Genomic DNA, 25,071 nt, shown 5'->3' with positions numbered 1-25,071 from the left:
AAACAAGCATTATGAATATTGTCACAGCCTGGTTTCTGTCTGTGGGTACAAAGCAATGTCCTTCCAATACAACCTTTTTGTTGACAGGGTCTCATGTAGCCCAACTGGCCTTTAACTCGCTATGTCTGAGGATAACCTCTGACCTCATCCATCCTGCTCCCGTCTCCGAAGTGCAAGGATTACAGGCATGCAACACCATGCAGGGCCGTTAACACAAACTGTCTAAAGTGAGTCACTAGGTCACCTCTCAAAACTCCTTAGTCTCCAAAATCTCTCCCCAAACACAGCAGACTCAAATAATACTAAGTGGTACTGGAGTGATGCTCGACAGGCTCTCACGTTTATTGAGAAGTGATTAATGGGAAAAAGAAAGGCAATGCCCTTTCCTCATTGGCTGAACAAGAAACTGAAGAAACATTCACTACATGTTTTACAATGTTTTCTCTTCCAAAATGCATTTCTGAAAACAAGTTTTTACCACTGTTCTTAGCTTTGAAATCAAATTAATCCTGACTTAATCAGTATAATACACAAGAACAGAACATTTCTTAGGCCTCCTAGTACTTTACTTTGAGTAACAAAGGGTCAGAGAAAATGAGCCACCCTTACAGACACAACCTTGGGTAACACTGTTATTAAACTTTCCTAGACAAAAATTCTTCATAAAAAATTTCTTCCAGTTCGGAAGGGAAAAATCAAATTCCCACTTTCTGGGGTGGACACCCAAAATCTGCGCAACTCAAGTGTTCTCCAAGTGCAAATGTCAAAATGGGGGAGGAAAGGGTTTAAAAATTAGAGAAAATTGTATGCACTTACGGACTTAAAAATCCGAAAAATAGAGTAAAAACAAAAAAAAAAAAAACCAAAAAAAAAAAAAAAAACCAAAGCATTATGCTCTGAATCACAACCAAAGCCAAAATAAAAGGGACATTTTTTTACCTAAACTACCTAGAGGGAATTTTTGTTTAGGTTTTTTTCTTTTTCTTTTTTTCCTTTTTTTTTTTTTCCATTTTCCAGTTAAGTCCTATGTCTTTTGTGAAATTCCAATACATAAACTGCAAGTTTGCAATTGTCTCTGAAGTCAATGAAATTAAGAAAAAAAGTCCTAATTTTCTTGCAGGTCATCGTGTCCTCTTAGGATAAGCAGATGCAACCGTTGCTGCAGTCTATGCAGAACCGCTTTCTATTTCCCTCGACCTTGACGTTCCTAAGGAGGTAAGAAAAAGAGTTAAAATAGTTAGCCAAAAATTATCTAAATTAAAACTTTATAGACCAGAACCTCCAACTTCTTACCCCAAATAAAAACTCTGAGTAATTTTTTACACAATTTTTACAAAACTTAATAGTCAATGTGATTACAGACACCAACAATGCCAGTATTTGAGAACGCGAGGCAGGGAGATCATAAACCTGAAGCTAGTCTGGACTATGAAGTAAGACCTTGCCTGAAAGAAAATAATAAACATACAAACTCAAAACTACAAGGTTTCTAAGAGGAAAAGGGGCTGTCCAGCTGTGGTGCACCCACCTTTGACCTCAGTTCTCAGGAGGCAAAGGCAGATGATCTCTGTGAGTTCCAGGCCAGCCTGAGCGGTCTACAAAGTGAATTCTAGAAGAGCCAGAGCTATGTAGAGAGACTCTGTCTCAAAATACAATAAAGAAGTGCACAGCCAGCTGGGCGTGGTGGCGCACGCCTTTAATCCCAGCACTCGGGAGGCAGAGGCAGGCGGATTTCTGAGTTCGTGGCCAGCCTGGTCTACAAAGTGAGTTCCAGGACAGCCAGGGCTACACAGAGAAACCCTGTCTCCAAAAACCAAAAAAAAAAAAAAAAAAAAGAAGTGCACGGCCCTAAACTTACAACTATAGCAACCCCAATTGGACTTCCATGTCCCAGGTATTGTAAATATTAACAATCTCTTACTTTCACTCCAAGACTATAAGTACAACAACAACAACAAAAGACTGTAAGTACTTCTGAGGTTTATTTTCTTCTTCTGTTATTGTTGTTTAAGAGTGTCACAACCCAAACCGGGCATGGTGGCACACGCCTTTGATCCCAGCACTTGGGAGGCAGAGGCAGGCAGATTTCTGAGTTCAAGGCCAGCCTGGTCTACAGAGTGAGTTCCAGGACAGCCAAGGCTACACAGAGAAACCCTGTCTCAAAAGCCTGCCCCCCCGCCCCCCCCCCCAATCAAAAAAGCAAACAAATACATCTTTATTTACCTAACAGGTGATTAACTATTAAATAAAATGGTGCTTGTTACATTTTAACATATACCCAGAAATAGTTTTAACCCATTTTCCTTATTCTATAAGAGATTAAACCCTAACACACATCTAATTTTATCAAAATGTCTAGTTATAGTACTTAAAGCTCAGTATGTGACACAGGTGACACAGGCTTCTAATCCCAGCACTGGGGAGACAGAGGCAGGAGGATCTCAGTATGTGATACAGGCCTTTAATCCCAGCACTTGGGAGACAGAGGCAGGCGGATCTCTGTGAGTTTGAGGCCAGCCTTGTTTACATAATGAGTTCCAGTACAGCCAGGGCTGCAGCAAGACACTGCTTCAAAATACAAACAAAAAACCAAATCACTTAAAATATTAGTAAGAAAAAAAAAATCAGAACACACACACACCAAAAATGATGATGGTGGCAATAATAACAATAAAGTCCTTAAAGACTATATAGACACTTTAGCATTTACACTAAAGCACCTTAAAAAGAATCTTATAGCTGGGCCATAGACACTTTAGCATTTACACTAAAGCACCTTAAAAAGAATCTTATAGCTGGGCCTTTAATCCCAGCACTCGGGAGGCAGAGGCAGGTGGATTTCTGGTCACCTGGTCTACAAAGTGAGTTCCAGGACAGCCAGGGCTACACAGAGAAACCCTGTCTCAAAAAACAAAAACAAAACAAACCAAAAAAAGAATCTTACATACTAAATTAGGTTTTAAAATAGTTTTGGGGGGCTAGAGAGAAATGGCTCTGTGGTTTAGAATACCGGCTGTTCTTCCAGAAGACTAGGGCTAGGGTTCAATTCTCAGCACCAACAAGGCAGTTCACAACAATCTCTAATTCTAGTCCCAGGAGATCCAACCCAACACCCTCTTTTGACCTCTTTAGGTTAAAATATACACATGATAACACACAAACACATCCAGGCAAAACATACATACACATACACAAATTAACAAAGCTAATTATTAACTGAGCAAGGCAAGATTTATTAATTAGTATTTAAAGGGGTGAAACTCTGATAAGGAACAAGATATTCATAGTCTCCTGCTTATGGAAATACAAAACAAAAACAGAATTTGAACACAATGTTTAAGATTTTAATTTATGTGTGTATATTTGTACATGCCTGTGGAGGCCAGAGAGGGTGTCAGATCCCCTGGAGGCAGAGCTATAGGGTGTGGTGAGATGCCCAACACAGGTGCTGGGAACTCAACTCAGGCCCTCTGAAAAAGTTCATCAAGTTCTCTTAACTGCTCCAACCCCTTACTTAACACAGGGGTTTATGTAACTCGAGGTTTTATGTGCTTTGGAATTACAATTCTCTCACCTCTTGTCTTCAAAGTGCTGAAATTACAGGTACACACCATCATATCTACTCAACATAGTAAAGTGGAAACCCTGGAAGGTTATGCCTTTTAAGTATTCCCAATAATGACATAAACTCTCTTGAAATGACTAAGATTAAAGCACATGGAACCAAATAATCCTGGGCAAAAATTGCTATATGAAATTAAGAAAACTGGAACCAGGCACTGTGGCAAGTGCCATTTACTCAGTGGGCACTTGAACCAAAGTGTTCTCAACCAGCATGGTCACTATGCTAAAGCCACACAACTGCAAAAAGCTGTGTGTGGGTAATAAAACTGCATTACCAATGTAGAATTTCCTGAATTGGATAACACTGTGGCTATATAATAGCTGATGTGGCTAGTCTAGCAAGCCAGCTTGCTTCAGGAATCTTGTCTCTCTGCCTGAGTAGAGGAATCCTAACCTAAAACCACAGAGTGGCAGTGCCCGATTCTACTCTATGAAATCTTAAGTGCAAACACAGACCCAACTCTCCTGCCCCTTACCATCAATGGATGCCTCAGACAGCAGCAGCTCAGACCCAACTATGACATTGACGGATGGACGGACACGATTAATATCTTTTCTTCTTTAAAGATACCCTTTCCATGGGCTGGAGAGATGGCTCAGTGGTTAAGAGCAGTGACTGCTCGTCCAGAGGTCCGGAGTTCCAATTCCAAGCAACCACATGGTGGCTCACAACCATCTGTAATGGGACTAAGTGCCGCCCTTTTTCTGGGGTGTTTGAAAACAGCTACAGTGTGGTCACATATATAGAATAAATAATTCTTTAAAAATAAAATCCTGGGCTGGCGAGATGGCTCAGTGGGTAAGAGCACTGACTGCTCTTCCGAAGGTCCAGAGTTCAAATCCCAGCAACCACATAGTGGCTCACAACCACTGGTAATGAGATCTGATGCCCTCTTCTGGTGTCTGAAGAGTGTACTTATGTATAATAATAAATAAAGATTTATTAAAAATAAAATAAAATCCTTTCCAGTCTCTGAGAGACAAAGGTGGGCAGAGCTCTTGTGAGTTCACGGCCAGCCTGGTTTAAACATGGGAGTCTTGCACAGGCATGGAGACCTGAGCTCAGATTACAAGAATCATGTGAAAGCCCAACAAGATGGTGATACATATCTATAATCCTAGAGTGGAAAAAAAGTTAGGACAAGAGGATTCCAGAAAGCTTTCACTGACCAGCCAGGTCCAGTGAGAAATGAATTCTCAAAAATAAGCTGGAGATCAACCTAACAAAGTGTACATGCAAGCAAGCCAATCCATGCAAACCCATACAAAATATTCTCTCTCATTTGCCTGCTTATCTGTGTGTTACCCGAATATCGGGAGCCTTCAGAGGCCAGAAGAGAACATTGGGCCACCTGGAACTAGAGTTACAAATAGTTAGAAGCTGCCATGGGACTTGAACCTGGATCCTCTCTCTGAAAGAGCAACCATTCTCTTAATCACAGAGCCATCTTTCATGACAATCTTCTCACTTTTTAGTTTTCATATTATTTTAAATATGCATGCAAGTGCCCATGGAGTCCAAAGGACATTGAATGATCCCCACAAGCTAGAATTACAGGCAACCATTAGTTGTCAGCAGCCTGACTTTTTTACTAGTAAAGAAATTCCAGTCCTCTGCAAAAAAAAAAAAAAAAAAAAAAAGAGCAAGTGCTAAGACAGCCCCAGTTTTACTTTACTTTACTTTCTTTCGTTTTTTTTTTTGTTTTGTTTTTTTTTTTTTGGTTTTTTGAGACAGGGTTTCTCTGTATATCTCTGGCTGTCCTGGAACTCACTTTGTAGACCAGGCTGGTCTCGAACTCAGAAATCCGCCTGCCTCTGCCTCCCAAATGCTGGGATTAAAGTTGTGTGCTACCACTGCCCAGCCTCCAGTTTTCATTTTTAAAAACAGTGTTGGTGACACAGGTTGAGAGTTTCAACCTCCTTTCCCAATTCTGTATTTATTTACTCTTTCTTCCTCTGCTTTTTTCTTTTTGTAGTACTAGAGCCTGTTCCCAAAGCTTTGTGCATGCTAGGCAAGCTCTATCACTAGTCTATACTCCCAGGCCTCTTCTTTCTCTACTTCTCAGTGTTCATAAAACACAACAGTCATATGTACATTCACTGGATATAATTTTATTAGCGGTAAAAAATGTGATTTCCCCCCCAATAAATCTGAATATTTCTTTTTTTTTTTTTTTTTTTTTTTTTGGTTTTTCGAGACAGGGTTTCTCTTTATAGCTCTGGCTGTCCTGGAGCTCACTTTGTAGACCAGGCTGGCCTCGAACTCAGAAATCCTCCTGCCTCTGCCTCCCGAGTGCTGGGATTAAAGGCGTGCGCCACCACGCCCGGCTCTGAATATTTCTGAATAGTCATCAAGTTGTACTCAAGTGTTGTGAATGAGTAAACCCAACCCTGTTGACTGGATGAATCTAACGGCATGACCAGACTACCACTAAGCTTCCCTCCCACAGGCCAAGTACAGCTCTATCAGTGCCAGCTGTAAAGGAAGGCTGAAATAGCTTATGGACAGTACCTTAATCTTCCCATCCCCTCTTCAGTCACGTAACTGGCTTAAAGTTCTGGGAACACCAGGATGGCATAAACACATTCATTAATAACTTATTTATAGTATGCTGGCTCAACCTGTAATCCCAGCATTCTGAGGCTAAGGCAGGGGGAAAATGCTATGAGTTCAAGGCCAGCCTGTGCTAAACAACCTAGCCAGTACAAAAACATGCACATAAACCCTTTCACTTTCCTACTGTCTCATTATTTTCCAAGACTAGTATTTGGTAGCTTAACTCCTGTATACATTTAATTGAAACTAGCTTGAAAGCCCAAAATCTGTTCAAGTCCCCGAGTAAACTTGACAATTTCTCAGGTGTATGATAAAGTAGAACTTTTTTGACAGGGTTTCTCAGAGCAGCCCTGGCTGTCTTGGAACTCACTCTGTAGACCAGGCTGGCCTCGAACCCAGAAATCCGCCTGCCTCTGCCTCCCAAGTGCAGGGATCAAAGGCGTGCGCCACCACTGCTCGGTGACACACTTTTTAAAAATTAAAAGCCATTTCAGAGCCAGAGGCAACAGCACCATCCACACAAAGCCTCACTTGTTCTGTCTAGGCTGGTCTCAAATGGAGGAGAGAGGGACAGATAACTAACTGTCTCCATGCTTGCCTCAAACTCCTGAGCTCAAGCCTTCTATCTGCATCTCAGCCATTGAAGTAACAGGAACTACAGATATATATCACTGCACATAGCTCTTTACTTATAAATCTGTAAGAAATGCCTAGAATGCTTCTCTAGTAAAACTTAAGTAACTGGGTAGAATCTAGCTATAAAAATAGCATTAAACCCTTTCAAACAACACAAATGTTATTCTGGGTTGTAATTCCAGCATAGGCTACAATAAAACCCCATCTCAAAGATAACAAGAACCAGGTATGGTGAAAGGCACACATTTTTTTCCCAGGGCTAGGGAGGGAGAGGCAGATCTGATCAGTGAGTTCCAAGACAGCCAGAACTACATAATCCAACCCAAGGGGGAGGGAGAGAGGCAGGGAATGAATGAGAATGAATATATGAATATTCCTCAGCAGATAAGAATACTGGCTATGGCTACTCTTCCAGAGGACCTTGGTTGGGCACATAGCAGCTCACAACCATAGGGGACAGAGGAAAACACCCTATTCTATGCTCCACAGGCTCTGCACATACTTGGTGCACAGACACATAAAGTAAAGATTAAACACACACAAGAGGACCCATAAGACGAGCTCAGCAAATGAAGGTCCTTGCTTCAGAAACCGGAGAACTGCTGGGTGAGGTGGCACACACCTTTGACCTCAGCACTTGGGAGGCAGAGGCAAGTGGAAAGGAGTCCAAGTCCAGCCTGGTCTACAAAGAGAAAAACAAAACAAAGCCTGACAACCAAGTTCAATCTCCAAGTGGAGGAAGAGTCTAGCTCACAAGCTTGTTCTCTGACTTGCATGTCAATGCTTTTTCTCGACCTTAAAAAACAAAACAAAGAAAGGAAAAAACAAACAAACAAAAAAAAACACCTTAAATCAGTCGTATATGTAGGGGATGGGAAGGATTTATACTGTGATATTCTCTCCGCATCTACCCAGTGCCACTCCCTTATCCCTTTGCTGGATGGACCTTAAATAATTTTTTATATAAATTACCCAATAACTGGTCTATGTTCTAGCTAGCGCTCTCCAATGAGATGACCTGACCTTATTGTTTGGGTGTAAACTAGGAGTAGACTACAGCCTTCCACTCAGTCTTAATGACATCTCAGCCAACAGCTTGCATTCTTTTTTATTCTTCCTGCCTATCATTAAATCACAACCCTTAAAACTTTCATCAAGGGCTGGTGAGATGGCTCAGTGGGTTAGAGCACCCAACTGCTCTTCCGAAGGTCCAGAGTTCAAATCCCAGCAACCACATGGTGGCTCACAACCATCCATAATGAGATCTGACTCCCTCTTCTGGAGTGTCTGAAGACAGCTACAGTGTCCTTACATATAATAAATAAATCTTAAAAAAAAAAAAAACTTTCATCAAATTCCAGGAGATCTGGCCCCTTTTCTGACCTCTTCAGGTTCCTGCATATAAGAAGTACAGACACAATCAGGCTCAGATATACATAAAACTAAGTTTTTAAAAATTAATTATTTGGAGCTGGTGAGATGGCTCAGTGGGTAAGAGCACCCGACTGCTCTTCCGAAGGTCCGGAGTTCAAATCCCAGCAACCACATGGTGGCTCACAACCACCTGTAATGAGATCTGACACCCTCTTCTGATGCATCTGAAGTCAGCTACAGTGTACTTTGTATAACAATAAACAAGTCTTTGGGCCAGGGTGAGCAGGGACTGAGTGAACTGGGCTGATTGGAGCGAGCAGAGGTCCTAAAATTCAATTCCCAACAGCCACATGAAGGCTCACAACCATCTCTACAGCTAATGTGTACTCACATACATAAAATAAATAAAACTTTTTTAAAAAGTGAGACCCTGTCTCCAAAACAAATAAATCTATAAATAAATTCACATGAAGTCAAATCTTACATGAAAAAGTGATAGGACCGAATTTGTCTTATCTAGCAAGCATTTTCTTTTCTTTTCTTTCTTTTTTTTTTTTTTTTTTTTTGGTTGGTTGGTTGTTTTCAAGACAGGGTTTCTCTGTATAGTCCTGGCTGTCTTGTTTTTGTTGTTGTTGTTTTTTTTCTCTCTTCTTTTCTTTTTTTTTTTTTTTTTTCGAAACAGGGTTTCTCTATATAGCCCTGGCTGTCCTGGAACTCACTCTGTAGACCAGGCTAACCTCGAACTCAGAAATCCGCCTGCCTCTGCCTCCCAAGTGCTGGGATTAAAGGCGTGCGCCACTACGCCCGGCTTAGCATGCATTTTCTGATGTTTGTTAAGACCCACAAGACGATTGGGGATGTAACAGTGCTTGTAGTATCCGTTTTGTATGTACATAGTGCTGGGTTCAACACCACAGAAAACCAGACATGGTAGCAGAAGCCTGTAATCCCAGCATCTAGAAAGCAGAAGCTTGATAATAAGTTCAAGGTCATCCTTGCCCATAGAACAAGTTCTGGGATATATGAGATCCTATCTCAAAAATAAAAATTACAATCTGAAGTCCATGGGGTTTCTAGGGGTTTCTCCCATCATCTAAAAAAATCCAAGATACTCAAGTACCTTACAGAAAATAGCACAGTATAAAAGTCAGTAATAATAAAGAAAATGGTAGTGTTTGCACACAACCAACACAAATTTTGTGTGTTGCTGAAGATAGTAGACTTTGAAAATGTTCTGCCAACATTTCACCACTAAGCAACATACCTGATACACTTTAAATCACCCCTAAATCACATACTATCAAATGTAAACGCTCTGTAAATAATTACTACACTATACTGTTTAGGAACAATGACAAAGGCTATACGTGAAGACTTACCTCAGGACATTGTATGAACTAAGTTCTCTACTACTGAGTTAAGTGTAACCAGATCTTAAATATCTCCAATCCAGTCAGCTGAACTGACAGACACAGAAACCACAGCTATAGAGAGCAGACTAAGTGCAAATAAGCTGAAAAGAACAGTTTCCTCTATGCCTAACAACTCAAATTTGGATTAGCCTTTTTTTTTAAGTATTTATTTATATATATGCGAGTACACTGTCATTGTCTTCAGACACACCAGAAGAGGCCATCAGATCCCATTACAGATGGTTGTGAGCCCCCATGTGGGTCCTGGGAATTGAACTCGGGAGAACAACCAGTGCTCTTAACCACTGAGCCACCTCTCTAGCCTCTCAGGGAAAATTTGAAAGGTAGTTCCCGCCTCCATAGTTTCTGTGGTTTATGCACATGTACAGCTGAATGAGTTGTAGGTGTGCTTGTCTCTGCTGGAGGTTGACATCAAGTAGCTTCCTTTATCACACTCCACTTTTATTAATGAAATATTTATTTTATTTTTAATTATGTATGCGTCTATGCAAGTGAGTACAGGTGCCCTCAGAGGCACTGATCTCCTTGAGCTGAAGTTATTATTATTAGAGTTTGTCAGCCTCCCAGCATAACCTCAGGTCCTCTGCTAAGTGCAGAATAGTAAATGCTCTTAACTGCTGAGCCATCTTCAAGAAGTTTTTTGTTCTGCCTATGAAAAACAACAACAACAAAAACATGGGGCCTAGGAATTGACCTCAGGTTGCCAGGCCAACATAGTCCTTTACCCACTGAGCCATCTTGTTGGCCCAGTGTCAGCATTTTAACATACACTGCTCTGAAGCACTTCAGATGACCCTCATGTTCTAATTATCCTTAACATCAGGTCTGCTGGGGCTTGTTTACTCAGCAGTGCAAAGTATTACCCAGATACTTGCACTACCTTTGTTGGCGCTATCACTGTGTCCAGAAGGAGGCAGCAACAACTTTACTGTCAACCTCTGGCAATGGAACCATCTAAACTGCCACAATCAGTGCTTTTCTTCTTGGCTCATTTGCAGACTTAAGTAAGGGTCAACAGTGGTTACAGAAAAGCAGAAAGGGATCAACCTCTGCTTGCCTTAATTCCAATCAGGTCAACAATGAGTCAGCAAGTAAAGGCGCTTGTCATCAAGCCTACTGCCTTGAGTGTGATCCCAGGGAACCACAATGGTACCAGAGAACTCCAGCAGACTGTTATGGTCTACATCATGCACATTGTGGCTCATACAACCAACAAGTTACACAAACACAAAATAAAAGGTAAATAAATAAAAGAGCTATATGAAAGTCCTTCATCACAATCCCTTGAACTACTGAGAACTCAATGCAATACTTCAAAATCTGTAGCAGCCTCTACATCATTCCAGCAAGGACATCTAGGCCTCTTTGCCCATCCTCCCCCCACCCACCATTGAACAACCAAACAAAAGTAACAAAGATGCTGAGTCTGCAGAATTTTCACTCACATTCCTCCATTTCTTTTTTCCCTTTAAATCAAGAATGCCATGTGGCCCAGAACAGCCTCAGAGGTAACTCTCAACTTCCAATCCTCCTACCTCCACCCTTCCAATGCTGGAATTAGACGTATGGGCCACTCCATTGTACAGTGCTAGGAGCTAAACCCAGAATTTTGTGCAATCTGAGCAAGTGCTTTATAAACAGAGCTACACTCCCAGACAGTGGAAAAGAGAACCAACTCCCACAAGCTGTTTTCTGACTCCCACACGTGTAGAGTACACAAAATACACTCAACAAATACAACTGGACATTCTCTTCAGGGGGGTCTAAAAGGTGAACTGCAAAGTGTTGAAGTAAGGAATAAATGGAAAACAACAGTAAGTATGGGGTTTTTTCCCCCTCCTTTTTTTTTTGGTTTTTCGAGACAGGGTTTATCTGTGTAGCCCTGGCTGTCCTGGAACTCACTTTGTAGACCAGGCTGGCCTCGAACTCAGAAATCCGCCTGCCTCTGCCTCCCAAGTGCTGGGTTTAAAGGCGTGCACCACCACGCCTGGCTTCTTTCTTTTTCTAAGACAAAGCTTCACTGTGTAGCCCTGGTCACTGGAAGTCACTAAGGAGATCAGGCTGGCCTCAAACTCATTCAACCCACCTGCCTCCTGAGTATTCTGTGTAAAGGCATTTGCCACAATGCTGGGCAAGTATGGTAATTTCTGCCCTAGTCATTTAATAAGAACATATAGAACCTGTATGAAATATCTCTCACTTGCAATCCTAACATTTGAGAGGATTCATTAGAAAGACTGATATGAGTTCAAGGCCAGCCAGAGCTATAGGCAGGCTGTCTCAAAGAGTAAAATCAACCAACAAGTTTTAACAGATTACAAAACCACTAAAAGAGATATTCTGAACCAAGGCACTGAGATGGCTCAACAGGTAAAGGCAAACCCAGAGACCTACTACTCAGTAATCACCCCCTAAAAGTTGCCTCTAACCTCCACTTTCATACATTGGGGTGTGCTTGCTCTCTCTCACACAATAAAAATGTTTTAGATACAAAGTTTTTTTAAAAAAGAAGTTACAAACTAAGACAGGCTGGCCTATAATCCCAGCATTCAGGTGTAGACCAGGGGATCAGAAGTTCAAGACCTGGGGCTGAAGAGATGGCTCAGGGGTTAAGAGCACTGACTGCTCTTCCAGAGGTCCTGAGTTCAATTCCCAGTAACCGCATGGTGGCTCACAACCATCTGTAACGGGATCCAATTCCCTCTTCTGGTGTGTCTAAAGACAGCTTCAGTGTACTCATATACATAAAAATAAATAATTTTTTTAAAAAGGAAGTTCAAGGCCAACTGGGCTAGAGACAAGGCACTGCAGGGGTGAGGTGGGACAAGAAACCCAAAAGATGCAAAGATTCCCTAAAAATTACTGGAAATATAAAGTCAGACAGATACAATGTTTAAAGGTTTCAGGACACTGAATTACATCAGGTGGCAGAATGATTCTATAATAATGACAGGCAATAATAGCAGTCTATACTTCAGTGTGGTCTGCCAACATATAGGTTTGATCATGATCATGGGCCTTATAAGAGCTATGGTATCATCCTCCGTGTAAATTTAAGTGCTTCTTAAGGCACTGCACTGCTGCCCTACTTGCCATCAAGTCTTCAGTCATTTGGTAAATAATACATAGGCACACACAGAAAGTCAGGCCTTGATGAGCTCTGAGTCCCATTCTCACGAAACTTTCTTGGAAACCTAATAAACTATTAAGAGATTACAGTCAGTTATGCATGGACAGGAGAAGCAACCAATAGAGCAGGCAATTCTGACTGAAATGGAAACAGCTAGCAGTAAGTCTTCCTGAAACCCCATATTCTCTTTCCACAGAACAGCAAAAGGCAAGGGACGACACACATATCATCAAAGCTTTAATTTTTACCTGGTGTTTTGTTCACCAGTCTGAGAACCATCAGGACACTCAATCATCTAGGTCTTTACATACAGTTCTGGAAATGAACCATTACCTCTTTATTTAAAGGAGGAGGATGTGGGGATAGAACCCAAGGTTTGGTGCATGCTCCCCAAACATTCTACCAGCGTTACACCCCTACCCATAGACACTATTTAACAACCTTCATTATTATATTCATTCTAGGAAAGGTGTAAGGCTAGTTAGTTCTAAGTTAAGAATCTTTTTTTTTTTTTTTCAAAAAAATTGGAGCCGGGCCTGGTGGCACACGCCTTTTTTTTTTTTTTTAAAGATTTATTTATTTATTATATGTAAGTACACTGTAGCTGTCTTCAGACACTCCAGAAGAGGGCGCCAGATCTCATTACAGATGGTTGTGAGCCACCATGTGGTTGCTGGGAATTGAACTCAGGACCTTCGGAAGAGCAGTCAGTGTTCTTAACCGCTGAGCCATCTCTCCAGCCCCTAAGTTAAGAATCTTACACCCAACTATATTATAAAGTTCATTATTAGAACTGAGGCTGACTCAGTAGAACTCTAACTTAGCGTGAATAAAGTCTTTAGTTCAACCCCAAGCAATGTAAACAGGACATGGTGGCAATGGTGGTAGCTATAATACCAGCACTTGGAGAAATAGCAGAAATTCTAGCTCAATGGGTAAGGCCACATAAGCCAGGATACCTAGTTTGAGTCCATGAACACATATAAAATAAAGGTAGAGAGAGTGAGAACCAACTGTGTATCTGTGCCCCTACCCCCATGCAGGCACAGATACCACACACACAAACTCAAAATAAGCTTTAAAAAAAATAAAAAAGTTGTGGTAGCTCACACTGGTAGTATCTGAAGGATATACACAGGCAGGAGGATCACAAGTTCAAGGCCAACCTGGGCTATGTATTTTGGGGGACTAGCAAGATAGCCTAGCAGTAAAGCGCATTTGGTTTTACAGAGGATCAGGATTCAAGTCCCTGCACTCACATGGCAGCTCACAACTGTCCATAACACTGGTACACAGACAGGTATAGGAGCAAAATACTTAAACATAAATCTAAAAAAAATTTAAACTAAAATATTAAAAAATACATTAGTGAAACCCTGTCTGGAAAAAAAAATTAATTTCAGCACTGGGTATGTTGCTGTATGTCTTTAATCCCAGCACAGGAGGACTTTACAGCGAGACCCTGTCTCAAAAGTCAAAAGTTTCACAGATTCAAGATCATTCTCAGTTAATGAGTCTTGAGGTCTAAAATATGAGACCCTCTATCCCTGAACCACTCCAGTGAATTTAATCCAATATAGTCCCTTGACTAAAAGTCAAAATAAATCCAGGGGCTTAGTTCAGTGTAAGAATGTTTCCCTAACATACTCAGGTCCTCATTCCATCCAGAGAACTGGTCTAAAGAAAAAAAGTCCGGCTGGAGAGAGATGACTTATCAGTTAAGAGCACTGACTGCTCTTCCAAAGGCCCTGAGTTCAAATCCAGACAACCACATGGTGGCTCACAACCATCTGTAATGAGATCGGACGCCCTCTTCTGGTGTGTCTGAAGACAGCTTCAGTGTACTTACAGATAATAAATATTTAAAATAAAAAAGTCAACCATGGGTTCAATCACCAGCAGGACAAAAATTAGGTCAGCATAAATCAACAAAAAGTCCAGGTTCGCGGGATCTGAAACCCTCTTTGGGTTTCTGTGTGAACCAGGCCTAAATGCAGTGTACATACATACATGCAAGCAGAACACCTGTACACATAAAAGTTAATAAAATATGAATAAGTAGCAACCGAGCTAGAAAGATGGATCAGTTAAGATCACTAGCTGCTGTTCTTGAGAAACTGGGTTAAATTCCAACAGAGCTTACAACTACCTGTAACTCCAATTTCCAGGATGCCTGATACCCTCTTCTGGTCTCTGCAAGTATGCATGTGCTGCACATGCATAAATGCAGGTCCATACACACAAAGTAAAAATAAAACTTAAAAACAAACAGCTGGACGATGGTGAGGCACACTTTTAATCCTAGCACTTAGAAGCCAGAGACAGGCGGATCTCTATGAGGCCAATCTGATCTACAAATTGAGTTCTAGAACAGTCAGCGAAACCCTTGGAAAAAACCAACTGTGATGGTTTGTATGCTTAGCCCAGGGAGTGGCACTATTAGGAGCTATAGCTTTGGATAAGGTGTGTCACTGTGGGCGTGGGCTTTTAATACCCTCTTACTAGTAGCTTTCAGATGAAGATGTAGAACTCTCAGCTCTGCCAGCACCATTCCTGTCTGGACGATAATGGACTGAAACTCCGAACCTGTATTCCAGCCCCAATTAAATACTGTCTATAACTTATAAGAGTTGCCTTGGTCATGGTGTCTGTTTACAGCAGTAAAATCATAAGATACCAAACAAACTAAAAAAACCCACAAAACAAACACCCCCACTGTAGTCCTAAAATTTGCATGTACATAGTATTCCCCGATCAAACACTATTTCAAATAAATCAGTCTAGTTGTGATCGATTTTCTATCACTCTTTCCACTTCGTAAAGAAAAATCAAAAGAAAATGATTGAGTAATAAAATGTTAAAACCAAGAGATAGCTTTCCTAATGTTCAGGTTTAGGGGTTTTTAAAGATATTTTATGTGTATGAGTTTTTATAAGAACGGATATGGCACACATATGTGCCTGCTGGTTCCGCTAGAACTGTGGCTATGGATGGTTATGAGCCACCATGTGGGTGATAGAAACTGAACTGAGCCTCTGCAAGAACAGCTAGTGCTTTCTAAATGCTGAGCCATTTCTCCAGCCTCTCGAACGCTGTTTTTAAAGTTTTATATAATAAACAGTAACTTTCTTACAGCTGGGGGTGTGGCTCACTGACAGAGGGCTTGCCTAGCATATACTTGGTTCAGTTCCTATCACTAAAAAAAAAAAAAAAAAAAAAAAAGAAGTAAATAAAATGAGCATTACAAAGAGGAAAACAAAGTTCTGAAAAATAATACTGTCAACTGTCAGAAGCAGACAGATTTCAGGGCAGGAACACACCAATTCTTGAAAATAACAAAAAATGGTCAAAGGCACAGACCAACTCCAACACAGAACTTTCATTCTTTTCTGTAATTACATCCCCATCGGTCCCTTCCCATCACACCACCACTTCAATTATCCTTTTGTATCTTTACAATTACCTGTCTATAGCAGTTAAGTTCACACTGTATTGTTTCTGCTCTCCACTAATGCTCACATTCCTTCACACTAGGGTTCAAAAGACCAATTATACTCCCATAAAGCCTTAAGCTGCTAAATCACACCATTATTTACAGAGCTTTTATTAAGCACTCAGTCACTACAATACCTTTCTTATCCTTTCTAATGCCGCCTCCTTCCCCATAGTCTCAATGATAAGCTCCTTTACCTTTTTAACACTTTCTTCTTCCTCTTGGCGTTTCTCATAGTGTGAGAAGTCATCAAAAATGGAAGTGGTGTGCTTGTAGCTGGCTATGATTTTCAACACCTGCTTAGCTTTTTCCAGAGGCACTTCCTGAGTGTCCCTAGAGTTGGTCACTGGTTTATTCTCGTTGTTCTCTAGACGAATGTGTCGCAGTTGGCTATTGGGAACGTCCTTCACAAAAATCCATCTGACATCAAAACGACCCTTCCATTTGTCCTGGGACCACACACCTGCACATGTGTTGTAGTCCACAGCAGATTTCATCTCTGCAACTCCACAGAAGTGTCCACTGCCGTTGACACTGAAAAGTAAGTACACGGGACCCTTCCCATTCATGGAACGATAGGCGGCATCCAGTCTCTTGTTACCGTGCTCTGTGCTGCACCAGATATTATACTTAATGGAACGGTGGATATCGTCCTCAGAGTAGCTCTTAATGATGAAAACCCGGCCATGTTTCAGATTCCAGTCGAAATCTTTAGGGTTATAGTTATTAATGGACCGAAGTTTCTCCAACACTGGGTGAGGCTCTGAAGGAGTAGATCCAGAACCTGCCTGAGACTGTCCTACTCCATTCCCATCCACCCCGTTATGACCGAGCCCACTGCCACGGTTCCGAGGCGCTACCCAGCGAGTTGGCTGAGTTGCCTGTTGCTGGACTGAGAGCTGAGCAGGCTGAGGTGGAGGTGGAGGCAATGGCTGCGTCTGTTGCCCCACTGATGTCTGAGCCACTGGTGGGCTAGTATTGGCCTGCTGTCCGACAGGCTGAGGAGATCCCTGGGTTGGCTGACCTATATTTTGAACCAAAGCCTGTGAGGGGGCTTTTGCTACAGGACCCTTGTTATCCCAAGTTCCAATATCCATGTTATGCTTTATTGGGGGTGGTGGAAGACTTGATCCTGCAATGCCATTCTTGGTCTTCAGTTTAGGTTGTTGTTTTGCAGGCTTGCTAGCAATATCAGCCCAAGATGCTGGTTTTGGAGGAGCAATAGTAGCTGGAGGCAAACTGCTAGAAGCCACAATGTTACTAGTGATGGACCCACTACCAACAGCAGAGCCTACAACTTTTGGAACACTGCTTGCAACTTCTGTGCTACCTAGTTTCAGTGCTGCCATCCCTTGGTCTATAGTATTCATGCCAGGAGCTTTATTGAGGGTCTCATTGGCAAAAGCTGACTGTCCATCAATCATGGCTCCACCTAAGGAGCTGGGTGCATAAGCATAATTGCTACTATATCCAGAGCTTTGAGTAGACTGTCCCTGAGAACTGTTATTTCCCCATGCTGAGAAGTCAATCCCACTGGGAAAAAAATTAAAACCATGCTGACCAAGAAATGGAGTGCTACCTAGGGCTCCTGGTTGCCCAAACATTGCATCTGGTAGAAAGTGGGGCTCTCCGTTGCTCAGTTGTCCATAAGAAGTTAGATAGGGCATGGCTGTGTCACCTCCAGTAGACCAAGCAGCTTCACCCAAAGAATAGGAAAAGCCAATGGAGGGGCTGTAGTAACTGGGTAAGTAGGAGTCTGACATGGCAGTATATGCATTATTCTGTGGAAGGAAAAAAGGCAGATACATCAAAACAACAGATAGATAGATATAAAAATATAAATAGCAGGACTTTTCCTTCCACATCATTCACAACTGAAGGATTTGAGCCATCACTACAAAAGGGAGTAGCCTATTCACATGGTCTTTCTGTAAACTTTTCAAATATATGGAATTTGATGTCATAACTGAACTGCTTAACCTTCTGGGCTGCTAGTTTTCACATGCTATGTAGTCCAGCTGGCCTCAAACTTAATGGAAGCCTCCTGCCTCACTTGTAAGTGTTGGGATTATAGGCATGTCACAGCATACCTGAGGTTCTGTGTATACATGTAATGTCAAACTGACACATATGACAAATACTGTAAATACACATTTTGATGGTTGTTCTTTTTTTTTTTTAATTTTTAAAGATTTATTTATTATTATATCTAAGTACACTGTAGCTGTCTTCAGACACACCAGAAGAGGGCAGCAGATCTCATTACGGATGGTTGTGAGCCACCATGTGGTTTCTGGGACTTGAACTCAGGACCTTCAGAAGAGCAGTGAGTGCTCTTAACCACTGAGCCATCTCTCCAGCCCGGTTGTTCATTTTTAAGACAGTCTTACTATGCAGCTCTGACTATTCTAAAACCTTCTATACAGACCTGGCTGGGATTAAAGGAGTGTGTCACTGGGGGCAGACAGATGGCTCAACAGTTAACAGCATGAGTACTTCCAGAAGATCCAGGCTTGGTTCCCAGCACACACATAGCAGCTAACAACCATATGTTACCCCAGTCCCAAGGGATTTGATGCCTCAGTCTGTGAGCAATGCACATATGTGGTACACGACATACCTACAAACAAAACATCCATTCATACATATCTATCTATCTCTATTATCTCTATCTACACACACACACACGTATACATACATCTATTAAAAAAAAAAAAAAAAAAGCATGTGCCACCAGGCCTGACAGTTGTTGCTCTTCAAGTTCTCACTATGTAGCCGGCAAACCAGGCTGGCCTTATATACTCCCAGAGATCCTCCAGCCTCTGCCTCCCAAGAGCTAGAATTAAAGGCTTGAATTACCATGCCCAGCTTGGTTAAGAATAACAGGATTTTACTCTATATGCCAAAGAGGTAGGGCAACTTCTAACTCCTGCTAATCCAGGTCCAGTGGAGATGATGTCTTTATTAAAACTACTTAGTTTTGAATTTAAAAAGTGGGGTCTAAAATTTATAGCCGGGCGTGGTGGCACACACCTTTAATCCCAGAACTCAGGAAGCAGAGGCAGGCAGATTTCTGAGTTCCAGGACAGCCTGGTCTATAGAGTGAGTTCCAGGACAGCCAGGGCTATACAGAGAAAAAAAAAAAAAAGAGTGGGGATTTTGCTGGATGGTGGTGGCACACACCTTTGATCTCAGCACTTGAGAGATAGAAGCAGGCAGATCTATCTCTATGTGTATGAGGTCAGCCTTGCCTACAAAGTGAGTTCCAGAAAATCCAAGACTACACAGAAAAAGTCCTGTCTGGAAAAACAAAAACAATAACAACCAAAAAAGGTGGGAATTATGCAAGATCAGAGTTAGAGTTTCCCAGCACAAGAGCCAGACCTCATTGTGCATGCCTATAATCCCAGCAGTTGGGGAAACTGGGGGAGGGGTACAGGCATGAAGGTAGAATTCAAGGTCTTTCTTAGCTATATAGTAAGTTTAAGACCTAACAAAACCAGATAACATGTCCAACAAGAACCTGATGACCTCTTCTGACCTCCAGGCACATACGTGCTGTAGATACATATACACAGGCAAAACACTCAAAACGTAAAATTGGTAAATCCTAGATATGAGGGCCAAAAGATGGCTCAAAGGGTAAAGATATTTACTGTCATGCTTGATAACCGGAGTTCAATCACCAGCACTCATATGGAGACAAGAACAGGCACTGTCAAGTTACCCTCCGACTTGTACACACACGTACACACACGCCATGGCAGGCCCACACCCACATAAGGAGATGTGTAAAACAACAAAGCTAGGTGAGATGGCTCAGTAGTCAGGCTCAAGAACCTGATCCTGGATCCCACATGGTGAACAGAGAGAGCCAACTTCTGCAAATTGTTCTCTGCCTCCCACATCTGTGTGGTAGCACATATATGCCCAGTTCTTGTGTGTGTGTGTGTGTGTGTGTGTGTGTGTGTGTAAGAAAACTTTGGAGAGTCGGGCAGTGGTGGCGCACGCCTTTAATCCCGGCACTCAGGAGGCAGAGGCAGGCGGATTTCTGAGTTTGAGGCCAGCCTGGTCTCTAGAGTTTGTTCCAGGACAGCCAGGGCTATACAGAGAAACCCTGTCTTGAAAAATCAAAAAAAAAAAAAAAAAAAAAAAAAAAAAAAAAGAAAGAAAGGAAAGGAAAGGAAAGAAGAAAGAGGAAAGAAAGAAAACAAACCTTGGCGGAAAAAAAAACAAAACAAAATGGAAAGAACTAGAAATGTCAAGTTCTAGTCCAAATGTCTAGTCTAAGCATTCTTCCCTCATAAACTAACAATGCTTACTAAGTAAAGTGTGCAAGAATCTGGAAGGGAAATAGTGGTTTCCAAAGGACTTAAGATGGGGGGGGGGGGTAGTTTAGTTCCCGTTTTGTCTCATATATAAAATGAGTGAGTGACTGCCATTTGAAATTCACACTGCCTTTTGCATTAGAAGTAGAAAAATAGAATACAAATAAGTCTATAGCCTTAAATAATCAGAAATATGAAATCGTGTACAATCACTCTTCACATCAAGTACACAGATGTTATTATTTGAAAGCCTTGATCATTCTTGATCTTAGTTTGTGATAGTTTTGGATGTTTCGTTTGGGTTTTGCAAAAAAATCCTACAGAACTATTGGGCATGGTGATGTGTGTATGCCTTTCACCCACACTGGAGAGGCAGACGCAGTTAAATCTCAATTATTGGAAGCCAACCTGATCTACATAGAGATAGTTCCAAGCCAGCCTGGGCAATATTCTTAAGACCCTATCTCAAAACTTAACTAAATGAACCTACAGTGTAGAGAATAATCAAGTTTAAAACAAGAGATATATAACACTGATTCCCATAAATACGTAGCCCAACTCAAAACACTCTGCCTTAGCTGTAATAGCTCCAGCAACATAAGGCACTCGTTACTTACCAACCCAGAGCTACCAATAGGTAGATCTATCCTGAAGAGACTTAGAGAACTAAGCACCTTAGTACTTAAACTTGTATTACCAAGGCCAGGAAGCAGTATAAACTGTATTCTTTAGCCTCTAAATACATCTATACAATAAATTTTTCTACTGATAAGACAGTGATAAAGCCAAGTATGGTGCCTTATGCCTTTAATCCTAGGATTAAGGAGACAGAAGCAAACAGATCTCAGTAAGTATGAGGCTAGTCGAGACTACATAGGGAGACTCCCCTACCCCACCCCCCAAAAAAAAGAAAAAAGAAAAAAGATTTAGTATGAGGCCCCGTGTTAGACACAGTGTATTCTGTAGTCATGGCCAACCTACAATTCTTTTAAAAAAAGAAAAAGGCATGCTTAAACCTCTGTGTAACAGACCTGGCTGCCCTGGAACTCAACTTTGTAGAGCAGGCTGGCCTCCAGCTCACAGAGACCCATCTTACTCTACCTCCCAAACGCTGGGACTAAAGTCATCATGTTAAGACCAAACTGGCCTCAAACTCAAACTTGCCTCTGTCTCCCTAGTCCTTGAGTTAAAGGCATGAGGCACAACACCCAACTCTGTGAATTACTCTAGATTATATACAAGAAACAAAACAAAACAAAATCAGCCATAGTTCTTCAAGGTCTATAGCCATACCTCCATGTTTAAAAGTCAAAGAAGACAAAGCTCCACCAGCACAGCACAGGTTACGCCAGGACGCAGGCGGACGGCTGCGCCTGAGATGCAGGCAGTCCACACATGCCAGAGCGCCACTCTCAATTACACAATACTGTGCAAGAACTACCTAGAATGGGTCCTAAATGCTCCCACTCAGTTACAATGATTAGGAAAGCAAACTACATCATTAACAGCAATTATTAATGTTTCATTCCTCTGCTTCTTTGATTGGCTGGTTGGCCAGTGTGGAAACTTTTTGTACTCTCAATATGAAAATTTTTAGATAAGCTATCTCAAAAATCTTAGGGAACAATCAGGTCCAAATCTGAATACATACATGTATGTCAAGTTACTGAAAACCAGCTATATTTTTTTCCTACAGAATAGGTTCAAATTTTTATATCAATGTTCCACAAACTTCTTAATCTATGCTACAGCATCTTAAAATCAAAATCTTCAACTCTTTTGGATACATTTATCTGTGGATTTACGTTAACGAAAATTTTGTGGCTATCCTAAGAGAAAACCAAGTTGGTAAATCAAACAATTCATACATACAGTTCATATTAGGAGTATCTACATATATATGCAGCTAATCCTCCCATCAAATAAATGTATCTCAAACTTTTCTTGGTGGCAATGGGAACTACACTAGAAGGCCACACTGATGCATAAGCCTGGCCCTACCTGGCCCTACCTGCAACCACCATCATCCTTGGTCTGAATGTCAAGTGTGTTCAACAGTGCTTTAACCTCCTTTAACAAACACATCAGCCAAAAGAGCTATGCACAGAGTTTTCTCTACAGATACCAAACAACCAAAAATCACCGTCTAGCACGCCACCGTCTCACTCTGAAATAGCTTTAATGCACAAAGAGCCTCACAGAGACAAAAGGGATAGTTAAGTTTTGTACAGGTGAAGCTCAGGTGATCATTCACTAGAATTTCCTCACTACATCATCATCCCAATTCCCTAAAAGACAAGGTTTTGTTTTCTTTAGAGCTCAGGCTAAACTCTGGCCAATATTCTTAAGCTGTGCACTAATCCTTTCCTGGCAAACAAGGGGCAATTACTCATGCCAGCATTACAGCTCTTATACAACGAGCGTTATCAGGACTACAGTCTCAGAGCACATGCTTTGTTGACCACACAGCTAATATCTTTAATGTTTTATATAACAAATTAGTAAGTTGTAGTAGGAGAGTCAGCCACCACCACCACCCCCCAAACACAAAAGTGAGACAGAGCAGAGAAAGTGAGGCAGTACACTGTCCCCTCAGATAATATAGAACGATTTACTACTCACCGGCCTTGCCTGTGGGCTCAAGTAAGGTTCGAAATCATCATCATTTAGTCCATCCTTTTGATGCACAGAACCATTTTGTACTAGAGGGGAGAAGTTAAATTAGCAATGCCGTGGTCCGAAGAGCTCCCTTCCAAACTCATCAGTTTGCATCCACACCAGGAAGAAACCATGCTAGTTCCGAGAGTCACTTAGTTTGAAACTCCGGGGAATAACGATGAGCGCCAGGGCTGAAGCAAGAGGCGGACAGTGAAAAGAGTCTCTCCACCCCAGAGCAAGCTGATCTTTTTAAAAGGTCAGTGTATTGGCTCCTTCGAATTTCAATTCCCTCCCGATTTCTCTTCCCCCCCCCCCCGCTTCCTTCACATGTGAGTGACTTCCAGAAAGTGCTCCACGAGGAGGAAACACAAAGGGCTCCTAAGACCTACGGGAAAACTAAGGACCTGGTGCTTCTCAAAATGCATTCCACCCCCGGCCGCTCATGAATTACTCGTTGTTAACGAAAAAAGCTGCCCGCCAGCTGCAGGGCCACACCAAAAGGGACGACCGCCCCGCGCGCGGCACCTGCGACCCGAGCGGCTTCGGAAAGGTCCTTTCCCCGGGGCGCGTCCTCGAGCCACCGCCCCCACGGCCCGGCGGACCCCCCTCCCCATCCCGGCCGGCGGCCACCCGGAGGAGCGGGGCCTTACCTTTGTTTCCTTGACCTTTTGGTCTCTGCGGGAGGAGGGGACGTCGCCGAGCAGCAAGTCGTCCGAGAAGAAAACGGAAAAGGAAAGACAAATGAACGCGGGGCCCGAGCAGGGAAGAAAGGAACCGGCCTGGGGGGGGAGGCGGGGACGAGCGCTAGGCCGGCGGGGCAGCCCCGGCAGCCCGGCCACCCGGCAGCCACACGAGGGAAGGAGAGGAAACGAGGAAGGGAAGCCCGGGCCGCTACTGGGAGGGAGCGCGGCTCGGCCGGGCCGGCCCGGGGAGGAGCGGGAAGAGCGGGCCGGGCGGGAGACTCAGGGCGCGGCCGGCCTGAGGCCCGAATCCCGAGCCGCGAGAGGCGCTCGCCGCGGCCCGGCCAGGAGCGGCGGGCCCGGGCCTAGTCGGGCCCCGTCTCGCCTCACACAATGGCCGAGACATGCGGGCTGGGCCTGTACCTGCTCCAAGAGGCTGCTGGCCGACATGGCTCTCGGATCCTCACGAGGAACGACGGCGGCGGACTCCTCGTCGGGACAGCGGCGGCGGTGGATGAGCCCCGACGGCGGGAGCAGAGGGTGCGGCGGCGGCTTTTGTCCCTGACACTCGGAGCCTCGCCTCGGCGGACGCAGCAGAGACACAGCGCGCGACTCGGGCTCCGGCTCCGATCCGGCGACGCTCTAGGCCGCCGAGCTCAACGCCCGTCTCTATGCTCCGGAGCGCGCGCCCGCCCCCTCGCAGCCCGAATGGGGGAGGCCGAGCGGCAGAGGCGGGCGGCGCGCGCGGCGCGAGCGCTGACTCTCACAGTCGCTGACCCACGCGGAAGGGCCCGGCGCGGAGCATCTCGGGAAGAGAGAGCCGCGCCCGTGGCGCCCTCTGCTGGGCTGGAGGAGCGGAAGCGGTGCGCGCGCGGTCTCCCCGCCCCCACCGCCGCCTCTTTGGGCCTAGGAGCCCTAGGTGGCCCCCGGGGTTGCCACTGGAGTTTTTTGACAAACACCTAGAGAATAATTGCTTTGTCTTAAGAAAACACGCAGAAGCCCCTTTCTTAATGTGGCAGAGGCTTCTACTCTGTGTAGGACTTGAGCCCTAACTCATAGCTGCATTTGATAACTCTCCCCCAATTTGAAAAGGAACCAGAAGAGAGGTCCTAAGAGCTCACAGGGAGAACTTCAGGGAGGTCGGCCCAGAAGACACCC

General features: G+C 43.2%; 1 protein-coding gene across 1 annotated transcript; it reads right to left on the bottom strand.

Annotated features, from left to right (window-relative positions):
- Positions 1–318: 318 nt before the first annotated feature.
- Ythdf2 (YTH N6-methyladenosine RNA binding protein F2) lies at positions 319–24,604 on the bottom strand. Its single transcript, XM_085838892.1, has 5 exons — positions 24,337–24,604; positions 23,884–23,908; positions 23,198–23,277; positions 16,445–18,028; positions 319–1,207 (listed from the first exon to the last, which is right to left on the bottom strand). The coding sequence occupies exons 1-5, from the start codon at positions 24,361–24,363 to the stop codon at positions 1,184–1,186; spliced, it is 1,740 nt and encodes a 579-aa protein (XP_085695018.1). The 5' UTR covers positions 24,364–24,604; the 3' UTR covers positions 319–1,183.
- Between the last annotated feature and the right edge of the window lie 467 nt (positions 24,605–25,071).

Source organism: Mus caroli, unplaced genomic scaffold (assembly GCF_978045245.1).
Source record: "Mus caroli unplaced genomic scaffold, Mus_caroli_1 scaffold_6, whole genome shotgun sequence".
Lineage (NCBI taxonomy): Eukaryota > Metazoa > Chordata > Mammalia > Rodentia > Muridae > Mus > Mus caroli.
Note: the sequence above shows the minus strand (reverse complement) of the source record. Positions and strands in the feature narration are given on the sequence as shown.